The sequence below is a fragment of the Malurus melanocephalus genome, unplaced genomic scaffold (genome assembly GCF_030028575.1).
Source record: "Malurus melanocephalus ecotype Western Australia unplaced genomic scaffold, MMel_1.1 scaffold_103, whole genome shotgun sequence".
NCBI classification, from domain to species: domain Eukaryota; kingdom Metazoa; phylum Chordata; class Aves; order Passeriformes; family Maluridae; genus Malurus; species Malurus melanocephalus.
In genome coordinates, this window is record NW_026623335.1 from 606,725 (window position 1) to 626,714 (window position 19,990).

At 44.3% G+C, this 19,990-nt stretch overlaps 1 protein-coding gene across 3 annotated transcripts in view; it reads right to left on the reverse strand.

Annotated features, from left to right (window-relative positions):
* Positions 1-7,639, reverse strand: part of DSP (desmoplakin) — a 38,690-nt gene extending 31,051 nt beyond the window's left edge. For 2 of the 3 annotated variants that reach the window (XM_057369122.1, XM_057369120.1), the window contains exon 1: positions 7,237-7,639. In XM_057369122.1, coding sequence (XP_057225105.1) covers positions 7,237-7,436 — 200 coding nt within the window. In that variant the 5' untranslated portion in view covers positions 7,437-7,639. The remainder of the gene's footprint in view (positions 1-7,236) is intronic. The other variant, XM_057369121.1, reaches the window with a different exon arrangement.
* Between the last annotated feature and the right edge of the window lie 12,351 nt (positions 7,640-19,990).

Below are 19,990 nucleotides of genomic sequence, written 5' to 3' on the forward strand. Positions count from 1 at the left end.
TCACTGGCCTCAAACACACCACTTGACCATGACAAGAGGTCTAAGCAATAGTTATTATAGTTAACATGATAAGAAATTGTGAAGAAAATGTATTTTCAAAGAAATCAAAGTATTGAAACAAATTAAAATATTTAAAAAGTAGAAATACGAGCATTTTGTGTTCATCTTAATGATGCTTGAATGCCACATCCATAATCATTGCCCAAATAATTGCAAAAATTGAAAAACTGAAGACGTTTAAATATAGATGCATAAAAGCAGGAGCAGATSCCTTGAAGTGAGAGATTTAACATGCCCTTTTTAGGTTTTCAAATGAAGATCTACAAGTTACTTGTTTACAGTTCACAGGGACCTTCACAGGAAGAAAGCAGTATATATTTAAGGCTCTCCAACCAAGTAGATAAAAATGTCATCAAAATAATGGCAGAAGTTGGAGCTATACAAATTGAAAACAGAAAAGAGCACACTATTTTATCAATGCTRCTTTTGACATTTTGGATGTTAGCTCTTGGATGTTGTTAAAAAACTAACCAGTTTTGCCAGTGAAAATATGGACACCAATCCTACAATAACGATTAAAAGGTCATGGCCTCTTAGAGGCACTGTCTTTCAAATCTGTCAGAAGACCAAATGGAGCTACATGGGGTTATTGGGGCACACCCAGAGATAGCAGATGCCAGGATGGGAGCTGGTGTTTGATGGCATAGCTCCACCAAGCCAACAGGAATCAAGGTCTTCAAATCTGAAGAGGCTTTAGCTGTACAGATATGCCCAATGGCATAAATCAATCTCTGAACTTAAAAAAAATACTTAGCGAGACAATACCTCAACATACATATACTGGTGCTGATACATGAGATGGCATTAGCACAATCTCATGTGGACACATCTTCAACACTTTCCACCCATGTGACAAGAAAGTATTCCAAAAGCAGYTTCAAAGTCCCTCAGTATAATACACCTCTTAATGAAGCCAACAGGCCTTTAATGGGGATGAGTAGATCAAAGCAGAAACTCCAATTCAGAGTAATAAGAAAACCAACCTTTAGGCAGTAGGAAACAGACAGCCAAATCAAAACCATATCCAACACAGAAAAAACTGGAGCAAAGAAACAGAGGCAAACCCTGAACATGCTGGACAGCATCRTAACATGGAGGCAAGAAAAAAGCCAGATTTTTAAAGTAAAACCATGCAACCTACATGCTACATAAAAATACATTTATGTCACTCCAAAAAAAAACAATCTTCAGAGAACACAGATTAAGTGGATTACTTTACATGTTATTTTGTCAGTGTGTCCCTTGCTTTCTCTGATTTTGTTTACACAAAGCTGAAAGAGTTTAGAGTAATGTTTGGTCATTGTAACACCTAYTGCTGCTATGACAATTTGATTTAACTCTGGCAGCATCTAAACCTTGAATCTATGAATAGGATCCTGCTGTGCCAAACACTGTAGGCACACCTACAGTGCAGTGAAAATATGAACAGATTTATCATTTGTTTTACCTCACCACTGTGAATACAGTGTATCGTGTTTATCAACCATTCCAGCAGAAATGGACAGAACTGGAGTCTGTTTTTTTAGCAGGACCCACAACAAAAGAGTGCAGGGGTGTCTACCAATAAATAGATACAATTTATGCAATAACCTGACTATTTGCTGTGCTGCTTTGGTTTTGTAAGCCCCACAGAACAGTGCTGAGTGAAACAGCCTGGACTGCGTCAGATCTTAACCATAGTTTGTCCCTAAAATTCTATTAGACCATGGCACTTACTTGGAAGGTGACTCATGAATTTTAAAAAGATCCTATTAAGCAGAGTTCTTTATTAAAATAACTTCATTTTAATGGTCATTAACTATTAAGGGAACAAAGGAAAACAAAAGGAGGTCACTTCTTTGTTTTAAAATTATGAAAACACTTCAAAAACACAGATGAATTACTTTTTATTGCATTTTGGGATGTGAAAATGTAGGCCTGTTGCTCTCTCCTGTCAGAAGAGCCCCAGGAAATAGCATCTCCCTGTCGTCATTCTTACGGAAGCCACCGTGCTCAGTGCATGTCAAGGCAGAACACATTGCTCCCTTGCTATACTATGCTCCTSCTCTCCCTGAGAAATGAGAGAACAGCCCTCTGCCACAGGGATTTGCTGAGGCAACACCTCCTGGAATATACCCCACCTGAGCTAAACTCAGCCCTTATTTTAYTGTTGAATCCTCAGGGTCTGAACTACAGATTGTGTTTCACTGATGAGCAGTACCARTGATCCTCACAAGACCCCCAGCTGTACTGATACAAGAAACAACTATTCCTGCTTTTCCTAAAAGGGACTGAGAAACATCATCAAGGCATGTGATGAGTTATGTGATTCAAGATAGACATGGCAAACGCAGCAGTGCCCATGAGTCCAGAACACAGCAGGGCTGGGTATTGCTGCCACTGACTTATTCAAACAGTCAAAAAATCATCCCAAGTGATGTGTTTGGAATGAATCAAATGTCTTCTCTAAACACYCAGCCTGCACCCTCACAAGCCCAGCATGGGAGATTATGTCATCACCMCAGAACCCAAGGGGCAAGGAAGAAAGCCAGCTACCCTCTGCTTTCTCATCTGCCTCCTGCTGCTGCYGAAGACCTGCACACCCCTTGCAAAAATGCCTGGACCGTGGGGGCTGCTCTGGGGTCTGCCTTTGCTACTACACATCCAGAGGCTGCTGGGTTATCCAGGGAGTGATCAGTGCCTAGAGAAGCAGGGCAAAGGAGTCACAGAAGCACATCCAACAATTCTGAGAGGCCTTCCTGAAGCTTCACAGCTCCCTAAAGCTTTGGAAGCATGAAGAAYGGGTTTTGTTCCAAAGATACTATTTAAAACAAATTAGAACAATGCTCATTAAATTTTCCAATTCCTCCCCAAAACTTTCAACCTGTTAAAAGTTCAAAGCTTTTTAATTTTGTTTATTCATCCAAAAAGTGAAGGAAGCTTTAAAAGAAATTCTTGTTGCACATCCAGAGTACTGAGTGATTCCCATAAGGGCAAAAAAACAGTGCTGCTTCTTCTTTACACTTTCTGCCCCCCTCCACACAAACTTGTTTGAACAAGCCATAGATTCACAAAGGGATTACTGGGTATGCCCAGGGTATGCAAGGCAGAAGAAAAACCTGATCTGGAATCTGCATTCCCAGCACAGAGCCTGCACATACCACCGCTCTAAGCCACCACCCATCTGCCACCACCTGCCAGCTGGGTGTGTGCAYGCTGGAAAACRCARCGGCACAAAGGTGGTGAATCACAAWATCCATAAGAATATAACCAGGATTTAAAATGCAGCAGTCCAGCTTTCTCCCTGCCGCCTCAAAGGAGGTGATTACAAACTGTCAAATCATCAGGACTTTCATAACTGGGTTCTCCCCATATGTCTCTGCTCTAAGTAGGACCAGTTTTGGCACACCACAGCCTCACCAAACTAATTCCATCTGCCAAGTATGTACATAGACTAGGGCATGATGGCAGGAAACCTCAAAAGACCTCTGCATCTGGCACAATCAGGCTCTAAACACCATTAGAAAGGTGCAAAAATTAAGGAGTCATTAGTGAATTACTGAATTGTTAAGACCCCCGAGGCTTAGTGCCTTCGCAGCATGCMGGGTTTAGGGTTTCGCAAGGGATTGTGCCACACCTGTTCACAGAGAATCCTCACGCTTTTTCCCTCTGGTATGAATCAACAGGAGCAGCAGAGCCRTTTCCAAAGGCCGTACCTGCCCGATGCAGCAGGCTGCTCACACGCTGCCTCTCCCACCTTCGCCTCTGGGAGAGGGAGGTGACAAACACTGGCTCTAGCCTGGATCATGGGAATACACTTCTGCTGGAGAGCAGCCACTGGAAACCCAGCAAAGCCCCTGCTCCTGACAGAGGCTTTCACATCTGCACGGGTACCGAGCTTGGAATGCAAAGCACATCCCCACGCAACACTGACCCGGGAAAAGCACAACCTGAGTGTGTTCTCATGGCGTGGCAGMGTCCCCATTTCCCTGCCAGCCAGAGCACAGCGCAGGCTCTGCCGGCAGGGCAGGTATTCCTCAGCAATTCAGACACATTCCTCCCTCGCCGTCTGAGCAGCTCGAAGAGGAAGTTACCGTGCCAGCTCTACCACTACTCAGCTTGGCCAGGGCTCTTCAGATCTGTGACAGACTGATGGGAAAGGCAAAAKTGTGGCTTTGAGTCAGTCTTCTCCACGTTTACTTTGTCCGTTCCTGAAAGTAGTGTCAGGGCAGGGGATGTAATTTTCTAACTCCTTTTCTAACTTGAAGCACGGAAGTTACATTAATCCTTAAGTGGAACTGTGTAAATTAATTTATGTTCATATCACCMAATGACTGTGAATCTTAGGCTATTTTTTTGCTAATCTCAGAATGAGACAAATAAATAATGACAAATAAATTACAAATAATGACAAATAAAACTGCACAACTTTGTATTTTTTTTTTCTTTTCTCTCACGGTTTATCAGATTTTCTATCTCCATGGCAAAGACATTGATAAATATTTGACTGATGAATTGGCAGTTTAGCAGTGTGTGACTCACTGTCAAGCTGAGTATCTGTACTCTGGGCCAAGCTCATCCTGAGTTCCCAAGCCAGAAGAAACCGGGAATGTTGTAAAAGCACCTTGCTGAGCCCTAAGGGTRGGGAGCGTCTCATATTGCTCTGTGAGTAATGAAATACTCAGCACAGACTTGTTTGGCAGAATACGCCCCAAAACTTACAAGACTAGACCCTAACTTGAATCCTGCTGCATGTGAAAACCAGAGTAGAGAGATCTTCCCCATGGAAAAAACAAGCCTCAGTTTTCTGAGTTCAGCAAATGYCACTAAGCCTTGGCAATGAACATGTCAGGCTAAATGCAATTATTTTTAACCAGTTCCATAGATCACGGTCCCAATCCCAATAGCGCAATATGCAGAGGATTCAGGGGATTTTCTGCACACAACACACATGTAAAATCAGGCAAAACTCCTTTTTTCATAAACTGACAACAAACCCCTTCTTTTGAGATGTATTCTAACTCAAATCAATACTGTTTAAAAAGAAACCTATGCAACTCAGAAAGGTGGAAAACACACATACCCTGTTGCAAAAAAAATGTTTAAAGTACTTTGTAGTACTTTGTTTTTATTGTAGTATTTTTTTTCACATAAAACAATATGTAAATGCATATATAAATATATGTGTATTTGTATATATATATATATATATATATATGCATATGTATATGTACATATATATATATTTTAGTCTCAATAATAATTGTCTTTGTTTCCACTCAGAAGTCTCTCCTGTTCACAATAAAGTGAACAGGAACTTCCACTGCAACCTTCTTGCCAGGCATACCTTCCGAAAAAAGCAGATACGAATATTATGTTATAAAAAGCAAATGAAAGAATGTTGACATAAGGTTGTTAACCTTTTGATCAGGTCTGTTCTTTCCACTCTTGCTACACCACCATTGAATGCTATAGAAAGAAAAGCCTAGCAAACTACAGACTGGCTTAAAATACGTAACTATAGCCGAAGAAAGCTAAATGAAAGGAAGGCATTTCTCCTCTAGTGAAAGTCAGGAGTGACATGGAAATCACTCTAGTGAATCCAAATATATTTGTACCAGTGTTAAGTGAGGAAAAGAAGAACAGCCAGGAAGTAACACAAACTGCCATTCATTTTTCATGGCTGTCTCTCACAACAATAAAGGTATCTGCAATGAAGCACCACTAGCAAAACAAATCCTCGCACATGCAACACAGCGATGGCATTTTGGAGTCCCAGTGTGTGCACTCCTCAATGGTAAAGTACACATTTTTTCTAATTACATAGCAATAGATAGCCTCATACTACTGTATTGGTACCTAGCTGTGTTCCAGCTGCAATTTTTTGTAACAAACTTAGCTACGCACACAACAAACTGAAAGTCAAGGAACTAGAACTGAGAACTGTGCAAAGTAATAAAAAATRGGKAGAATGCTAATTTTGTCATTCATTCAGTGGTCCTCTAGCAACARGTGTGACATACGTAAGCAGAGCACACTGTGCTCTCCAGGACTACCCTGATTCTCTACAGCCACTTATTGATCTGCTTGATATAAAAAAGCCTGCCTGTTCTCATCTGTTGTTTATTTACTATGTATGTTTAATCTCATCCTTCTGCAACCTAATTATGTACTATCCACAAAATTAGGGCTTAAATTCTAACACAAAATACATGACAGTGCTTCTGAATCAATTCCTGAGTCAGTGGCATCCATAATTAGACCAATAAGCTTAATACAGCCATTCCACACACACCAACCAGTCATCATCAGCTGTGTTTTGTACGGGTGCTGTACCACACACCAGCACTGCTTCCTTCAGTGACTGCAACTGCTGCCTGCTTTTCAGTYCTCTGAACCCCCAGCTAAGGAGATCAGTGGAGAAGTCTTCTGGACCACTGCACTCTGCAGAAAGTCCTTGTCAGACTGGAGGTGCACACATTGCTGGTACATGTCCATGAGAATAGGCGTTCCCCAAGCCAGGATTCACAGCTGGCACCCTGCCTACAAGATCTTGACTGTGCCCACAGCAACAGGGCAAGCACAAAAAGTTAAAACGGTAAGAGTCAAGGAGAGCAGATGGGTGTTGTTTGTCATGTATCTTTGCTCCCTGCCACCAAATGTCAGTGCTCGCTCTATAAAACATCATGACTTAAACTCTCAGGCCTCGCACAAGCTAGAAACAAACTAAAAAATTAGCAAGAGAACAATTCCCACTAGTTTAAATGGTTTTATAGCCCTGGTTATGCAACTGTTGGGGAAGGGAGAGCCTGGGTGTATGAGGTATAAAGCAATTGACTGCAGYTCATCTTGTTTTGCGTCACTGAGCAAAGCGGGGGTTTATCAGCAGAGAACTCTTGGGTCAATGCAGCCAGCACAGACCCATTCACAGCCCTGGGTGTAGATGTGACACATTGCCTTTAGTCCTGTTACTCTCTTCAAGGAGAGGCACCACCAAAAGCGTTTTTTTTTAAAAAATTAAGTTCTTCTCTTGCGTTTAAGAGCCTTTTAGAAGTTARGACTCCTCAGCGAGGAACAGGAAAAAAGAGACTTGCAAGCTCGCGCTCCTAGGGAAGCACACCGCAAGCAGGCTCACGGCAGCTGTCCCAAAGCGGCCCCGAGGGAGCGGGGCCGGGGGCCGGCTGGACCCACACCTACCCGTATCCGTCGGAGGCGTAGTCCCCCCCGTAAGTCTTCTGGTAGTAGTAGGTCTTGTGGGTGTGGGTGCCGCCGCCGCCGCCGCCGCCGCCCCCCACGACATGGGAGCTCATCTCGTAGCGCAGGTCGGTGCCCGACTCTGCCCGCGCCATCCGGCCCAGGGTGTTGATGCGCGGGTGGGACCCGCCGTTGATGCTCATGGCAGCGGGGGAGCCGCCGGGGACGACGCCGGGCGAGGGGCAAAGCGACGGGGACACTGAGCCGGACCCGACGGCAGGAAAGGCATTCACGGCCGGCAGCGCCCGCCGCGGTGCCGCCGCTCCCTCGCAGTCCGCCGAGGGCCGGGGAAGGGCCGGGGGCCGGTGCGGCCCGCAGGTGAGGGCAGGGCAGGAGCGCTGTGCGGAGCCGGGCGGGCGGCGAGCGCTGTGCTGGCGGCGGCGGCAAGAGCGGAGGTCCCGTCCCGTCCCCTCCCCGCCGGCAGAGGAAAGGCGAGGCCACACCTTTCTGTGGTGGTTTTAAGCGGCGCTCCTGGGCGTGGAGCCGCCGCCTCGCCTGCGTCCACCGCGCCTCCTCGGCGGCCGCCCCGGGTCCCTCCGCGGCCCCGGCCCCCGCCCCGCCGCGGTGTCGCTCCCCGGTGGCCGCCCGGGCACCGCACGGTCTCTGTCACCGTCGCACCGGTGTTTCCGCCACCTTCCTCGGTGCGTGTGCCGCCCTCAGGAGTCGCCAGCGGAGGTTGGAGTCCCCTGGAAACTTCCTCCCGACCTGTAGCGTGTCTGCGGGCTCGCCCTTGCCCTTGGAGCTGCAGTCGAAGCCCCGGGGCTGGGAGCACTGCGGGGAGGATGGACGGGGCCAGGGTGACCCCGACGCCAAACACATTCCTGCCTCTCCGGAAAAAACACAGCGCCGGGACAAGGCAGCGCTGGGTAAATCGGCCCCGTTCGTCGAGTATGAATGAGTCCGGTCCGCTGGCAGCTGCCCTCTGTCCTGTACATTACAGGGTGGTCACACATGTCGGGAAAACGACGTTCGTGTTTCATCAATTCCAAAATACACAGGGTCCAACATTCATGAGGGCCTTCGGCACTCCAAGCCCAGTGCAATTCTGAAACAAGACTGAAACTTGTGTACCAGTGCATGAAATGTTGGACTAGGGCCATGCATTGACTGCATTTGTGCCTGAGAAAGAAGATATTCAGAAACAGGCATTTCAACTTGCCTTTCCTCTTCAGATTTTCTTGATTCCTACTTTCTGGTGCTCTGAAAGTTGTGTTTAATTTTTAAAAATTAAAAAATAGGCCCTATCTTAGGAGACAAAGTCCTTTTAACCCATTCATGTGTGTACAGGGTATTGGCAAAGGCATTTTGCTGTAGGATGTCCTGAGGGGCCTTTGTTGCCAGGCAGTGACCATTGGATTAGTCTCAAGTGTCAGTTGAGAACCATTTCTTAGCTACCCTCAGTGGCACTGCCTCAGCTGGTCTGGCCAATTGTCCATGGTGTTGGAAAATAAAGATGGCCAGATTTTAAGAAACAGCAGTCACTTATCAATAATCCTGCCAGGCTTTTCTGAAATAATCCTGAGGCTTTCATGGCGATGTGCAGTACATGAGCCAGCCATATCAGTCACCTGATGCTCTGCAACAACACGCCTRCCTGAAGTTTTTTTAACTTGTGTGGGATCACCACCATCCCACACCATGCACAGATTCTGGGGCCTGTTTCTGTCCTTTCTGCACTCATAATTATCCTGGTATTTAAAATCCAAGTGACAGGTCATGGGACAGTAACAACTACATAAACGTATGAAAGGACAAGACTTTCTAAACTATTCAAGAGAAAACCAAAGGAGTGCAGCTCTCCCTAGTGCCACTGAAATTGCTGGGACTCTGTGGGAGCACCACAGTTCAGGTTATGTGAGAACCTGCCCTGCTGCTGGAGGTGATGGGCAAAGTGTGGCGTAGTGGTGGCATAAGAGCTCCCCCAAGCAAATGTGGAGTTGCTTAGTCCTGAAGGGCATCCTGGTGGCACTGCCTGGAGCTGTGAGGAGYGCTAGGAAGAGKMAGAATGCAAGTTGGCTTATTATATRTGAAGYCATACAGTGAATTTTATATTGTAATATATATGCTGTATTAAATATAACGTGAATCATTGTATATGAGTGCATATATATGTATGTACACAGACATACATATATATTTGTGTATATATGTGGATTTGGGATGCTGCTTTGAGTACAGATTACATCTGCACAATTTGATGGTTTGACATTACATTTCAAAGCAATAAGGRAGCAGAATATAAAACAAGGATGAGTAGGAAAAACAAATATAGAGGCTTAATGATGTAAGGAAGGAARGAAAAAAGTAGAAAACAGATGTAGAATAGGCAGTAAATGCAGAGCAAGGGACACTTGAACTTTGTGCTTTGGTAATCCAGTCCAAATTACTTGAAGTGTAAGTACAGATCTCTGAATCTCTGTATACATAAAGTCACATTTTTTTGAATGGTGGTGTATCAAGCCATGCACTTGTGTTTAGACATACAAACATAGAGATTGGTTGGGGTTTTCTTTAGCAAGTCCTTTTGAAAGCTGTCCATTTATATTTTTGCATATTTAGAGATCCACAAGYATTACACTGATTTGAGATTCTTGCTGAGTTTTAGCACCACCTCCAATCAGCCCCACCTTTCAGCTTGAACTAATGTGCCAGCTCAGTGAGACACGCCATTATCTGTGATGGAGACAGCGTGTGTGAGATACACCCAGAGGCTTGGATGARTCACTGCTACCTGGACACGTAGAAAAATACTGGAGTACTTAAATAATGACTGGGTTCTGGTGGTCCTACTTGCACAATTAGCTCCATGAAATGAAGATGAGAGGGTAAGACTGAGATGATGCCATGAGCAGCTCAGTTCTCCTATCTTACCTGTTTTTATCATAAAGAAATGAAATAAATAAATACAAATAATTAAATTTGCTGAAACAGTCAATGTTTCTTGGGTGCTTACCCTAGCTAGACTCAGTTATCTTGAAGCAGGATCAAGTCACATATATATATATTGCTTGAAATTCATCCAAATGCATGAAAATACCAGTCATAGCCAGATGATCTCACTTAAACCTTGCTCCACTAGGCCTGGAAAGGCCAGTCCTGACATACCTAAGGCCACATCCTAAGTTCCTAGACTTTCTTTGGTATCAAAGAGTTTTTGCATGCAAACGGGCAGAAAACTGCAAGCTGCTGTCTCATAGCATCCCTCTCTCTCCCTTCACATGGCARTGGGGTTGGRAGTAGCTGATCTTTAAGGTACCTTCCAAYCCAACCCAGACCACAACTGTATGAATTTCCTCCCRAGGAAAATTACATGCAGAAGAGAATACAGAGCAGTTATTTGGAGTTTATAGTTCATCTCCCTTACCAGAGTTCTGTCTCCTAATTTAAGGACCTATTAAAATTGTGTGGGTCTTAGGAGACCCTCTTTAAGAAAAGGAGATGTAAAGGAGATGTAATATTCCCTATAAGCATCTCAACCCAAGCTAGAGCTAAGTCCATGCTGCAGCCCTAACTTGYTTCCCTTAGAACTGCAGCCACCATGAGGATGTTAGGAGAGCAGTTCCAAAGAGGCAAAGTATCTGCAGTTGACATCTGCTTTGGTAAACAGAGAGAAGCTCCTTTATAYATAATGTCAGTGCTAGGCATATCACTTTAGTTTTAATAAAAGCCTCCTTGCCAACCCCAAATGGTATGCCCAAAAAATGGTGTCTATTTTAGACTTAGGCTGCTGGATAGTGGGTCTTCACTCTGGACRCTACCTGAGCTGAACTTAACACACTGTTTTTGTCCCTGTCTATGCCAGGAAAACAGCTGTATTTTATCTTGAATTCCCAGAAGCACACTGAAATTCCCTTCATGGCTTGTTAATTTATTGTTTTTGGCAGTCGTTGCTAGCCCCTCCTATTTCACATGCCCTCTTCTGAGCTTGTTTAATGGCATCCTCTCTTTAATGCCCTCCTTGCCTGGATAGCTACCAAATAAATTTAAAGTAGCTGAAACACATTGATAACCAGTGACATCTGACATCCAAAGCGCAAATCTGAATATGGCTTGGTTACTGATTTCCATTATTGTAGCTTGCAAAAAAACTTCTCTGGCCTTCCAAACAGATCAAATCATCCAGTTAAACCAGCATGTGACTCTCATGTTCCTAACTCCTACAGTTTTGGGCAGTAAGGACAAGTTTGCACGTGCAAGTCACTAATCTGGCTGTGTGTCTTTGTAAGGTGCTTTTTRTGCACCACCTCTCCTGTGCCGGGGCTGCCTGGGAAGAGGCAGCTTAGGCTGAGTGGCAGCATTCACAGTCCATGTTTGTGACCATGTGAAAATCAGTCCTGGGAATTTCCAGTTCCCCATTTCACTCAGGCAGAATTCTGCCCMGAAAACTGACTGTTAGCACTCTAGAGTCTGAGCTGTTCTGTGTGTGTGAAGAGAGGCTGATGCCAATAGGAACACCTCTGTAGCAACAGCAGACATGATCTGAAATGTCATTAATAACAAACTGAGAGGGGTMAGACTGCTTATCCAGCTATATCCCTGTCATGGGAAGACATCTCTTAAATACACTCAAATAGTGCCTAATTATTGGCAGATTGCCCTGCAGCAAAATCCGCTTTAAAATATAGATATGCTGGAGTGAGAGTTTGTGCACTTTGGGGAGGGCAGGGAACGATTGATGCAAGGTGCTCACTGTGAGCCTGTGTCCAGTCAAGCCCAGGTCTGCCTGCCAAGARCTGTCATTTCTAGAGCCCTGGACACCCGCTGTGCTCCCTTCAGACAATCCCTGGAATATTACCATCTCAGTCTCTGGCAGGGTTAAAAAAAACCAAAGTCTTTGAATTCATCAGGAGGAATGAAGCTTAGGACTGCACAATTCCTTCTATACCATGCAAAAGTAGAGGGTGTGGTAAGGGATGYGTCAGCCTTGTCAAACCTGACTGACTACTCAGACAAAAAGTTTCAGGATGCCTCACTSTTCTGCTTCAGGTGGAGGAGACCAGCACGGGGCATTCTTTTCCCAGCATGGTCYTTCCATGACCCATCAGAGCATGCACACAATATTTCTACACAGATCYTGATTTTGTATTGCTGCAAGGAGAKCRCTCYTAACACTCTTAACAGTGASAGTACAAGGTSAAATATTTAATGTTACATTATTATGGTTCATTTAAAGTCTCATTTCTTCATTCTGTTTCTTCCATCAACATCTGGTGACATTTTCTGGAGCTTGAAAAGTTAAYATAGCAGGGTGCTTGATAGTGCTGTGAGCAGTACAAGGCTATTTCTGACTAGTTATTCTTTAGTAGTGGGACAAAAATCTCTTCAGCAGCATGCCATGCATGCAAAATGCATTTGTGAGGAATAATTATTTTAATAAAACATGAACTTTTGGCAAGGGGCATCTCCCCCTCACTATTCAGGCAGCTTGATAATTGGTGTTAATACCACAGAGCTGTTCAACCACACGCAGTACAAGGTGAGAAGCAGGACAGTGGAACCTCTCAAGGGATCTTTACACTTGCTTCACACTGGGGCTGCTCCAGTTTACACCCAGGTGTTGTCAAGCCCAAGGGGATAAGGAGCACCATGATTTTATTGACACCCACCCCTTTCTTCTGCTTGTGCCCTCATTCGTGGAAATGAAAATGAAGGATCAAATGGGAGCCTCTACAGTAGCCCTGTAGACATCCAGGGTTCCCCCTCATTAGAGTCAATCTTGCATTAGCAAGATTGCACATTGTAACAAATGTTTGTTGTCCCAACATCTCAAATAACTGGGTTATGGCACTGGCCTGAGGCACTGATAGACTTATTAAAATGTTACCACTGTAATTTAAAATTCCTTGTAAGAGGGAATACCAGATCAGAGCAGTTATAAAAGTTCCAGGCATTTTTACCAACTTAATGAAGAAGGGAAGGGTAGAACTTTATAAGAAGATTTTYATGCACGTCTCCCCTGTGCTGAACTTTTATGGTGTTCACTAGACTGTGSAGGATAATTGAGAATTGGATCTAATATATATAAAGGAATGCAAATTAGCTCACTTTGCACTAGTTTTTGCAAGCAAACCTGTCATTTCATGTTCATTTTGTGGGTCATACCACAACTATTTTGATATCAACCAGGGAAAGCAAAGATTCAGTTCTTTACTGTGCCAGAAGCTCTGCCTCTCACAGCTGAGGAGTGTAGGTGTCATCCTGACAGGAATATTTTGTTCTCCGAAACCCTGAGGCTAGGAAGGGCAATTTATCTTCTGGTAGAATTGGAAACCTCCTCGCCAAGATACCCTCTGTACAAATTCCAGATGTTATCACAGTGTTGTGTGCTCCAGCTGTGCATGCTTGCCAGCAAGAGCTCACCWCACCAAAGGGACCTTGCGCTACTTGGCAAAGGCAGCATTAAGAACTGATGGGTGCTGAAAAAGCCTTTCCAAACAAAAAAAACCCTGACTTCAGAAAGTTTCCTAAGAGTCTTTTTCATTCTCATCATTTAACAGGGGATTTTGTTAGTATCAAGTTTGCAATGCAAGTGAGGAAAGAAAGGGAAAAGAAGCAGCCTTCTCTCACACACACATCCCTTAACTCTCTAAAGACAAATTCAGAAGTGAGAAGCTGAAMTCAGCCYCTCTYCTCCCTCCAGCTGAGTCATGTTGTTCAGAAATGGGAGCTTTTATTCCAGCTGTATTTTCCTCCATTATAAAAGCACGACRATTGCTATAACTCATTTAAACCTCRAACCGTTGTCAACAGAAGGACCTGAAAACTACAAGGCAGCCACTGGGGATCATGAAACATCTGTGATTACCGCAGCTTTCAAGATGTGACAATGTAAATGTGGAAGTGTTCTCCAGCCTAGACCAAATTCCAKTGCTGCCTAAGTTTCACTCAGGCTTGCAATGAAATATTCTCCTCCTCCTCAGTCGTCAATTATCACTGTAGTGTTGCTGCTCAGCTTTCAGGAGCTGGTGTGTTTTGCTTCCTTCCCCCAAACACCCACATGAACCTTGTAGTTCAAACAGCAGAAGCAATTGCATTTAGTTTTGTGCCTCCTCATTCCCTGCTCCATGTCATTATAAAAGTCTGATAAAGAAACCAGAGAATTAGAGCCCTAATAGGATGAGATGCTAAAGAAGCTACTTTGCATCAGTGTTTTCTTCCCAGCTCTCCATCTGATTTGGATGTGTGAGTAYCTACAATATCTCCTCTATGTAAGTAGGTCTGGGTAAGACATGTAGGAAATAAAGTTATCATCTTATTTCATCTTTTTCTGTTCAGATCCACTTTTCTGCTAGGGCAATTTAGCTCCRGTTAGGAAACAGTGAGCAGTTTCCAAAAAAAATGCTCATCTTTTGCATAATTAGCAGCATAAGAACCAGCAAAGCTGACATCTCTGTTGGGTTTTCATGATCTGGTTTTGGTAGCAGGGGTGGCTTCTGTGAGCAACTTCTCCAGAACCAGTGCCAGAGAACTCCAGGACAGACTCATCCGTGGTCAAGGCTGAGTCCCTCAGGAGTGATAGTAACGCCTCTGTGACAACATATTTAGAAGGGGAAAAATGTTATGGTGTGGAATTTGCAGCCAGGGAAGACCAGAGCGAGAAAATGTAAGAACAGCCCTGTAGACACYAAGATCAGTGCAGAAGGAGCAGGAGGACATGTTCCAGGTGACAGAGCTGAGATTCACCTGCAGCCTGTGGAGKAGACCATGGTGAGGCAGCTGTGCCCCTGCAGCCCATGGAGGACCACAGGGWTCTGCCTGTAGCCCCTGAAGGAGCCCTCCCYGGAGCAGGTAGATGCCTGTGACCCTCTGGGAAGCCCATGCTGGAGCAGACTCCTCTTTCCACGTGTGAACCTATGGAAAGAGGAGTCCACAATGGAGCAGATTTCCTGGTAGGACTTGTGACCCCAATGGAGGACCCATGCTGGAGCAGGTTGTGCCWGAAGAACTGCAGCCCATGGAAAGGTGACCCTTGTTGGAACACTTTTTGAACTGTTGTCATGGGATGGACTCATTGTGGAGAAGTTCATGGAGAGCTATCTCCTGTGGGAGGGACCCCAAGCCGGAGCAGGGGAAGGACTCTCCTGTCTGAGCAGCAGCAGGAACAACATGTAATGGACTGACTATAACCCCCATTCCCCATCTCTCTGCACTGCTGTGGTGGAGGACATAGAGCTGGGAAGGAGGAAGGGATAGGGGGAAGTGTTTTAAAGATTTATTTTACTTGTATTATCCTGCTCTGATTTTATTAGTAATAAATTCAATTAATATCCCCAAGTTGAGTCTGTTTTGCCCATGATGGTATTTGGTGAGTGATCTCTCCTGGTCCTTATCTCAACTCAAGAACCTTTCATTCTGTTTTCTCTCCCCTGCCATCTCATGGAGGGAAGTGATAGAATGGTTTTGGTGGGTGCCTGGCATCCAGCCAGTCAAACCTCTACATACAAATTGACTTTGATGGGAAACAAGCAAGAAAAAGGATTAATTTGTTAACTTTCTTGGCATAGCTCTGAGCTCCTATGTTGGCACTGACAGATCAACAGTTTTTGGGTTTTTTTCTGCATGAATTCCTAGAAAATGTCCTCCAAATGGCATTGGAAACTAGATCAACTAACTGTAGAAATGCCTTGTTGTCATAGGTCTCAGTGACTTACATGTGTTCAAGGAGGATTTAAAACACCTGTGAACAGATTCTGTAAGACCACTCAAYATGGGACACTATGTAATGCGCTGTACACATGATTTCCTTCAATACAAGCAGAAATTTCATTTGCCCATGCCCCTCTGTTAAACACAGTATGAGTTTAAATTAAGAATAAGTCCAGTCCTGCCAGTTACGTGACTGATACGACCTCACCTCCAGGACAGACCCTAGCCACATCTTTGAAAAAAGTTTTGTCTGGAAGAAAGCAATAAAATAATAATTCATTAATTATTAACTAGACTGCTGTGTATAGCACTGTGCTTTCTTGTGCTTTTGTAACTTTTGTAGATGTGGACAGGGACAAGAGGAAGCAGCCTGGCTCTTCTGGGAGAGGCGAGAGCACTCAGGCCTCGCTCCACCTGCCTGTGAGCTGGGCAAAGGGCACAGGGGAAGTGGCATGGGACACTGTGCCCAAGGAGACCTCCCATGCAGTGGGGCTGAGCGGGAGGAGGAAGCGAYTCTCATGTATATTGGACATGTTTGGCCGTGGAGTTCTGTCTGCAGAGCTCAGCAGCAGCCTGTATTGCTGCCAGGACCTACTTCACCCCACCTGCAGGACCTTGCCAAATTCCATRAGGTTCCTGTTGGTCCTTTCCTCCAGCTGCTCTGGTTTCTCTGAGCGACAGTTCTGCCCTGGTACACATCAGGCACTCTCCTTTGGTAACTTTGGTGTCAGCTGCAGGCTTGATGAGGGTGAACATTGTCTCTGCTTTCACCTCACTGACAAAGATATTGGATTGCCTGCATGGATYCCTGATGAATTCTGCTTGTAAAAGCATCCAGGTAGATTGTGAATGCTTTAAGCTCAACAAACAAGGCAGTTTTGCTCCCATCTRCTAATCTACCTGTCCAGACCAGAATGTTCCAGCCTAGATACAAAGGTRCTCTAGGAATTCATGCCTAACATTAAGTTGAAGCAGATAACTTCTCTTGTTCCCTTATCATAMCATCAGTTTTGTCAAGCAGGGGAAATTCCCAGTCAATATTAGGGAAAATAAGTTTACCATGAGGGTAAACACTGGAGCAGGTGCCTAGGGGGCCTGTGGAGTCTCCACCCTGGAGATACTCAAAATCCAGCTGGGCGAGACCCTGAGCAACCTGCTCTACCTGGCCCTGATCTGTGCAGGGGTGGATGAGAGTCCTGTAGAGGTCCTGCAAAGCCTTCGTGATCTGATGATCCAACCTTAGTAAACACATATTGACTGTTTCCAATCACCGCCTTCTCATTCATGTAATAAAGCTTTTGCCTTCATGATGGTCCCTCAGAAAGGCTTGATAGCAGCATGATCACACCWTATCTGCCCTGGAATGTTCTCGCTCCAAAGGACATAAATAATCTTCTTCATTATTCAGTTAGTATACACACAAATTCTGGCAGACTCAGTAGAGACCCTGATACTTCTGCCTTTTGGGTGGAAAAAGACAAGACTTTTCCTAGGGCATGTTTTTTAAAATTTATTTATTTTTGCTAAATGATAGCAATCAGGAGAAGGTAGAGCTGTGAGCATTGGTTTTGTAATGGAAGGATAAGAGATATAGATGTGTCCAAGTGCTAGTGAAATTCACATTTAATCATGCTGAAACACTAGAGCTGGTCATAATTTTTCCAGTTACAWTAGTGACGAAACGCTTCCCAAAAATCTCCCCTGCATTTTGGAATCTCTGAGAGGTTCCAAATGAGCCAAACCAATGAGATGAGACAACATAGCAGCTATGCTAACATTAGAAATGTAACAAGCAGAAAACAATGCAAAATTCTTATGAGTAAATGGAAAACAAGCTGATTTACAGTTGGAGATTARTGTTCATTGCTTACAACAATACATTGTAAAACCACTAGGCATCGTCCTTAGGACACATCTACACTGTCATTGCGGTTTGCTCTCTGTTTCACTCCTGGGCCCCTGATTGTCCATACCACTTAAATGCTGGTTTGGCCCCAGGCTTCTACATTGAGAAAATCAACTCTCTCCTTCCCAGAGGGCACAAAATTCCCAGGTCCCAGCTGCAAGGACACAAGGCACTCCACTGCTTGGTAGGTCAGACTTTTCTTCCCGAGGCGGTCAGGGTTTGCTCCCTGAGCAGACCACAGGCTGTGTGGGYTCACTTGTAGTCTCTCGTCATGCTGAGATATTCATTTTGCTGTCTTGCTTCATCTGGAGCARATGAGCAGCTTTCTGCAGGGCTACTGGAAGGCTGCTCCAGGGARAACTGTGGATACAGTCCTTCAGTGAAATAGTCCTCTGTGGATTTAGCAACAGTCCATCCCCAGGAACATCGGTTAGGATTTTGTGTATGCTGGCTGGCTCTGTTCAACTAACCTTGTTCTGAGCCAATTTTGTGGTAAAAAAAAAACCTTGTTTCCTCTAGAATGCTCACGCCACTAGTAAAGAAAGGGATCACCCCGTAATAGCAGCAGGAGTTTTCCCTACARCTGTTTCAGATTTCAAACAAATGTTTCAGATTTCTGTCATAAAACCTGTTTTCCTGTGTGTTCACAGAAGGCTGGATCCTTCCTGCATAGAGATGTTGTYGTCCTTGGCATCGTGTCTACAAGAGGTCTGTGGGATGCCCTAGCTTAGATTAATAYCTATCATGTATATGGTACTGCATGGGGAGCTACTTTTAAATAAATACACAAAAAGTCAGACCCCAGGAGATCTCCAGGATTCTCATGTTCTACTTTACTATAATTACCCTTCTAGTCTCACATGTCCGCAAGAAGATAGGTTTTGCCTACCAAACTGACTGATGAGTGTATTCCATGTGCACTACCACAAATTTCAGGCATAACGAGAATAAAAACATCCTTCTCCAGAAGGGCAACTGCATTCATTCATTCATTCATTCACTGGTTTGCATTTCCTTCTCCTGGACCCCTTTTTCCACAGACTGTGACAAGTTKCCACAGCTGAAAACCCTGTGCAAAATTTACACCAACACACTGAAAAATCCACTGCCATGTGCCCTGTTTTTTTTGATGGGAATAGCCCATTAGGGCGCTTGTTCTAACAGGCGTGATACAATTTTTGCACCAGCAAACAGGTTTTTATCTAGCAGGCAGAACTTATTCAAAAGGTATTACTTCTGCTGGGACTAAAGGCAGGAATGAGTCACATCTGTTTAACACGCATGAAGTGCCCTGCCCCAAGGAGTGCCTCTGTTTTCCTCCCTTCCCTGTCTCGCGCGCTCTCTCTCAAGCCGTAATTGTCGTGAGTTACAATGCTTTGAGAAATCGCTCTTAAAATATGACTCCTGTTAAAGYTAATTAGACGTGAATCCCAGCCAGGAGAGCAGGGATAGTTTCATAATTGTTATTCTGGCTGAAACCAGAAGGATTCCCTGACCACAGGAAGTTCAAAGGACCAGCAGCAGAAGGAGGAGATAACCTCTGCTTCCAGAGAACACCGGCTTCACTCGGGATGCCAGCAGATTTATGACAGGAGCTTCGTTCTAATTACTGTTTGAGGTGGAGCCTCTCAGACAGATAAACAATAGGATTTCTACAGGGCTGAAGTTTGTAGCAGCACCACATATTTAGGCACAGGTATTACAGCAACACAMATTCAGTGTATTTTACAGTCTTCTCTCCCTGGAGTTGAGTACCACCCTGAAAGAGGAGGTGTTGCCCCATGTGATCCGTTTGGGAAAAAAAAATTTGCTTAATGGGGTCACATTATTTTCACAAGCAAAACGTAGTCACATTTGCACATTTACAAACCCAGAAGACATTTGAACCTGCAACACTTCAGAAAGCAAAGGAACTTTATATAGACAATATTTATCTAAATAAAAATAAAGGCAAAGCAAACTAATAAGCTAAACCTGCAACAGGACAGCAATAATTGTAAGACTGTATTCAAAAACACCCTGTGGCAGAATTCCCATTGACTTTATTGACTAAATTCTCAGCCCACAGATTTTTCTTAAGCTGCTTCAACACATAAAATTAATTTAAAAGTCCCTTCAAAGATGAATAATATTCCTTTCTCYTTT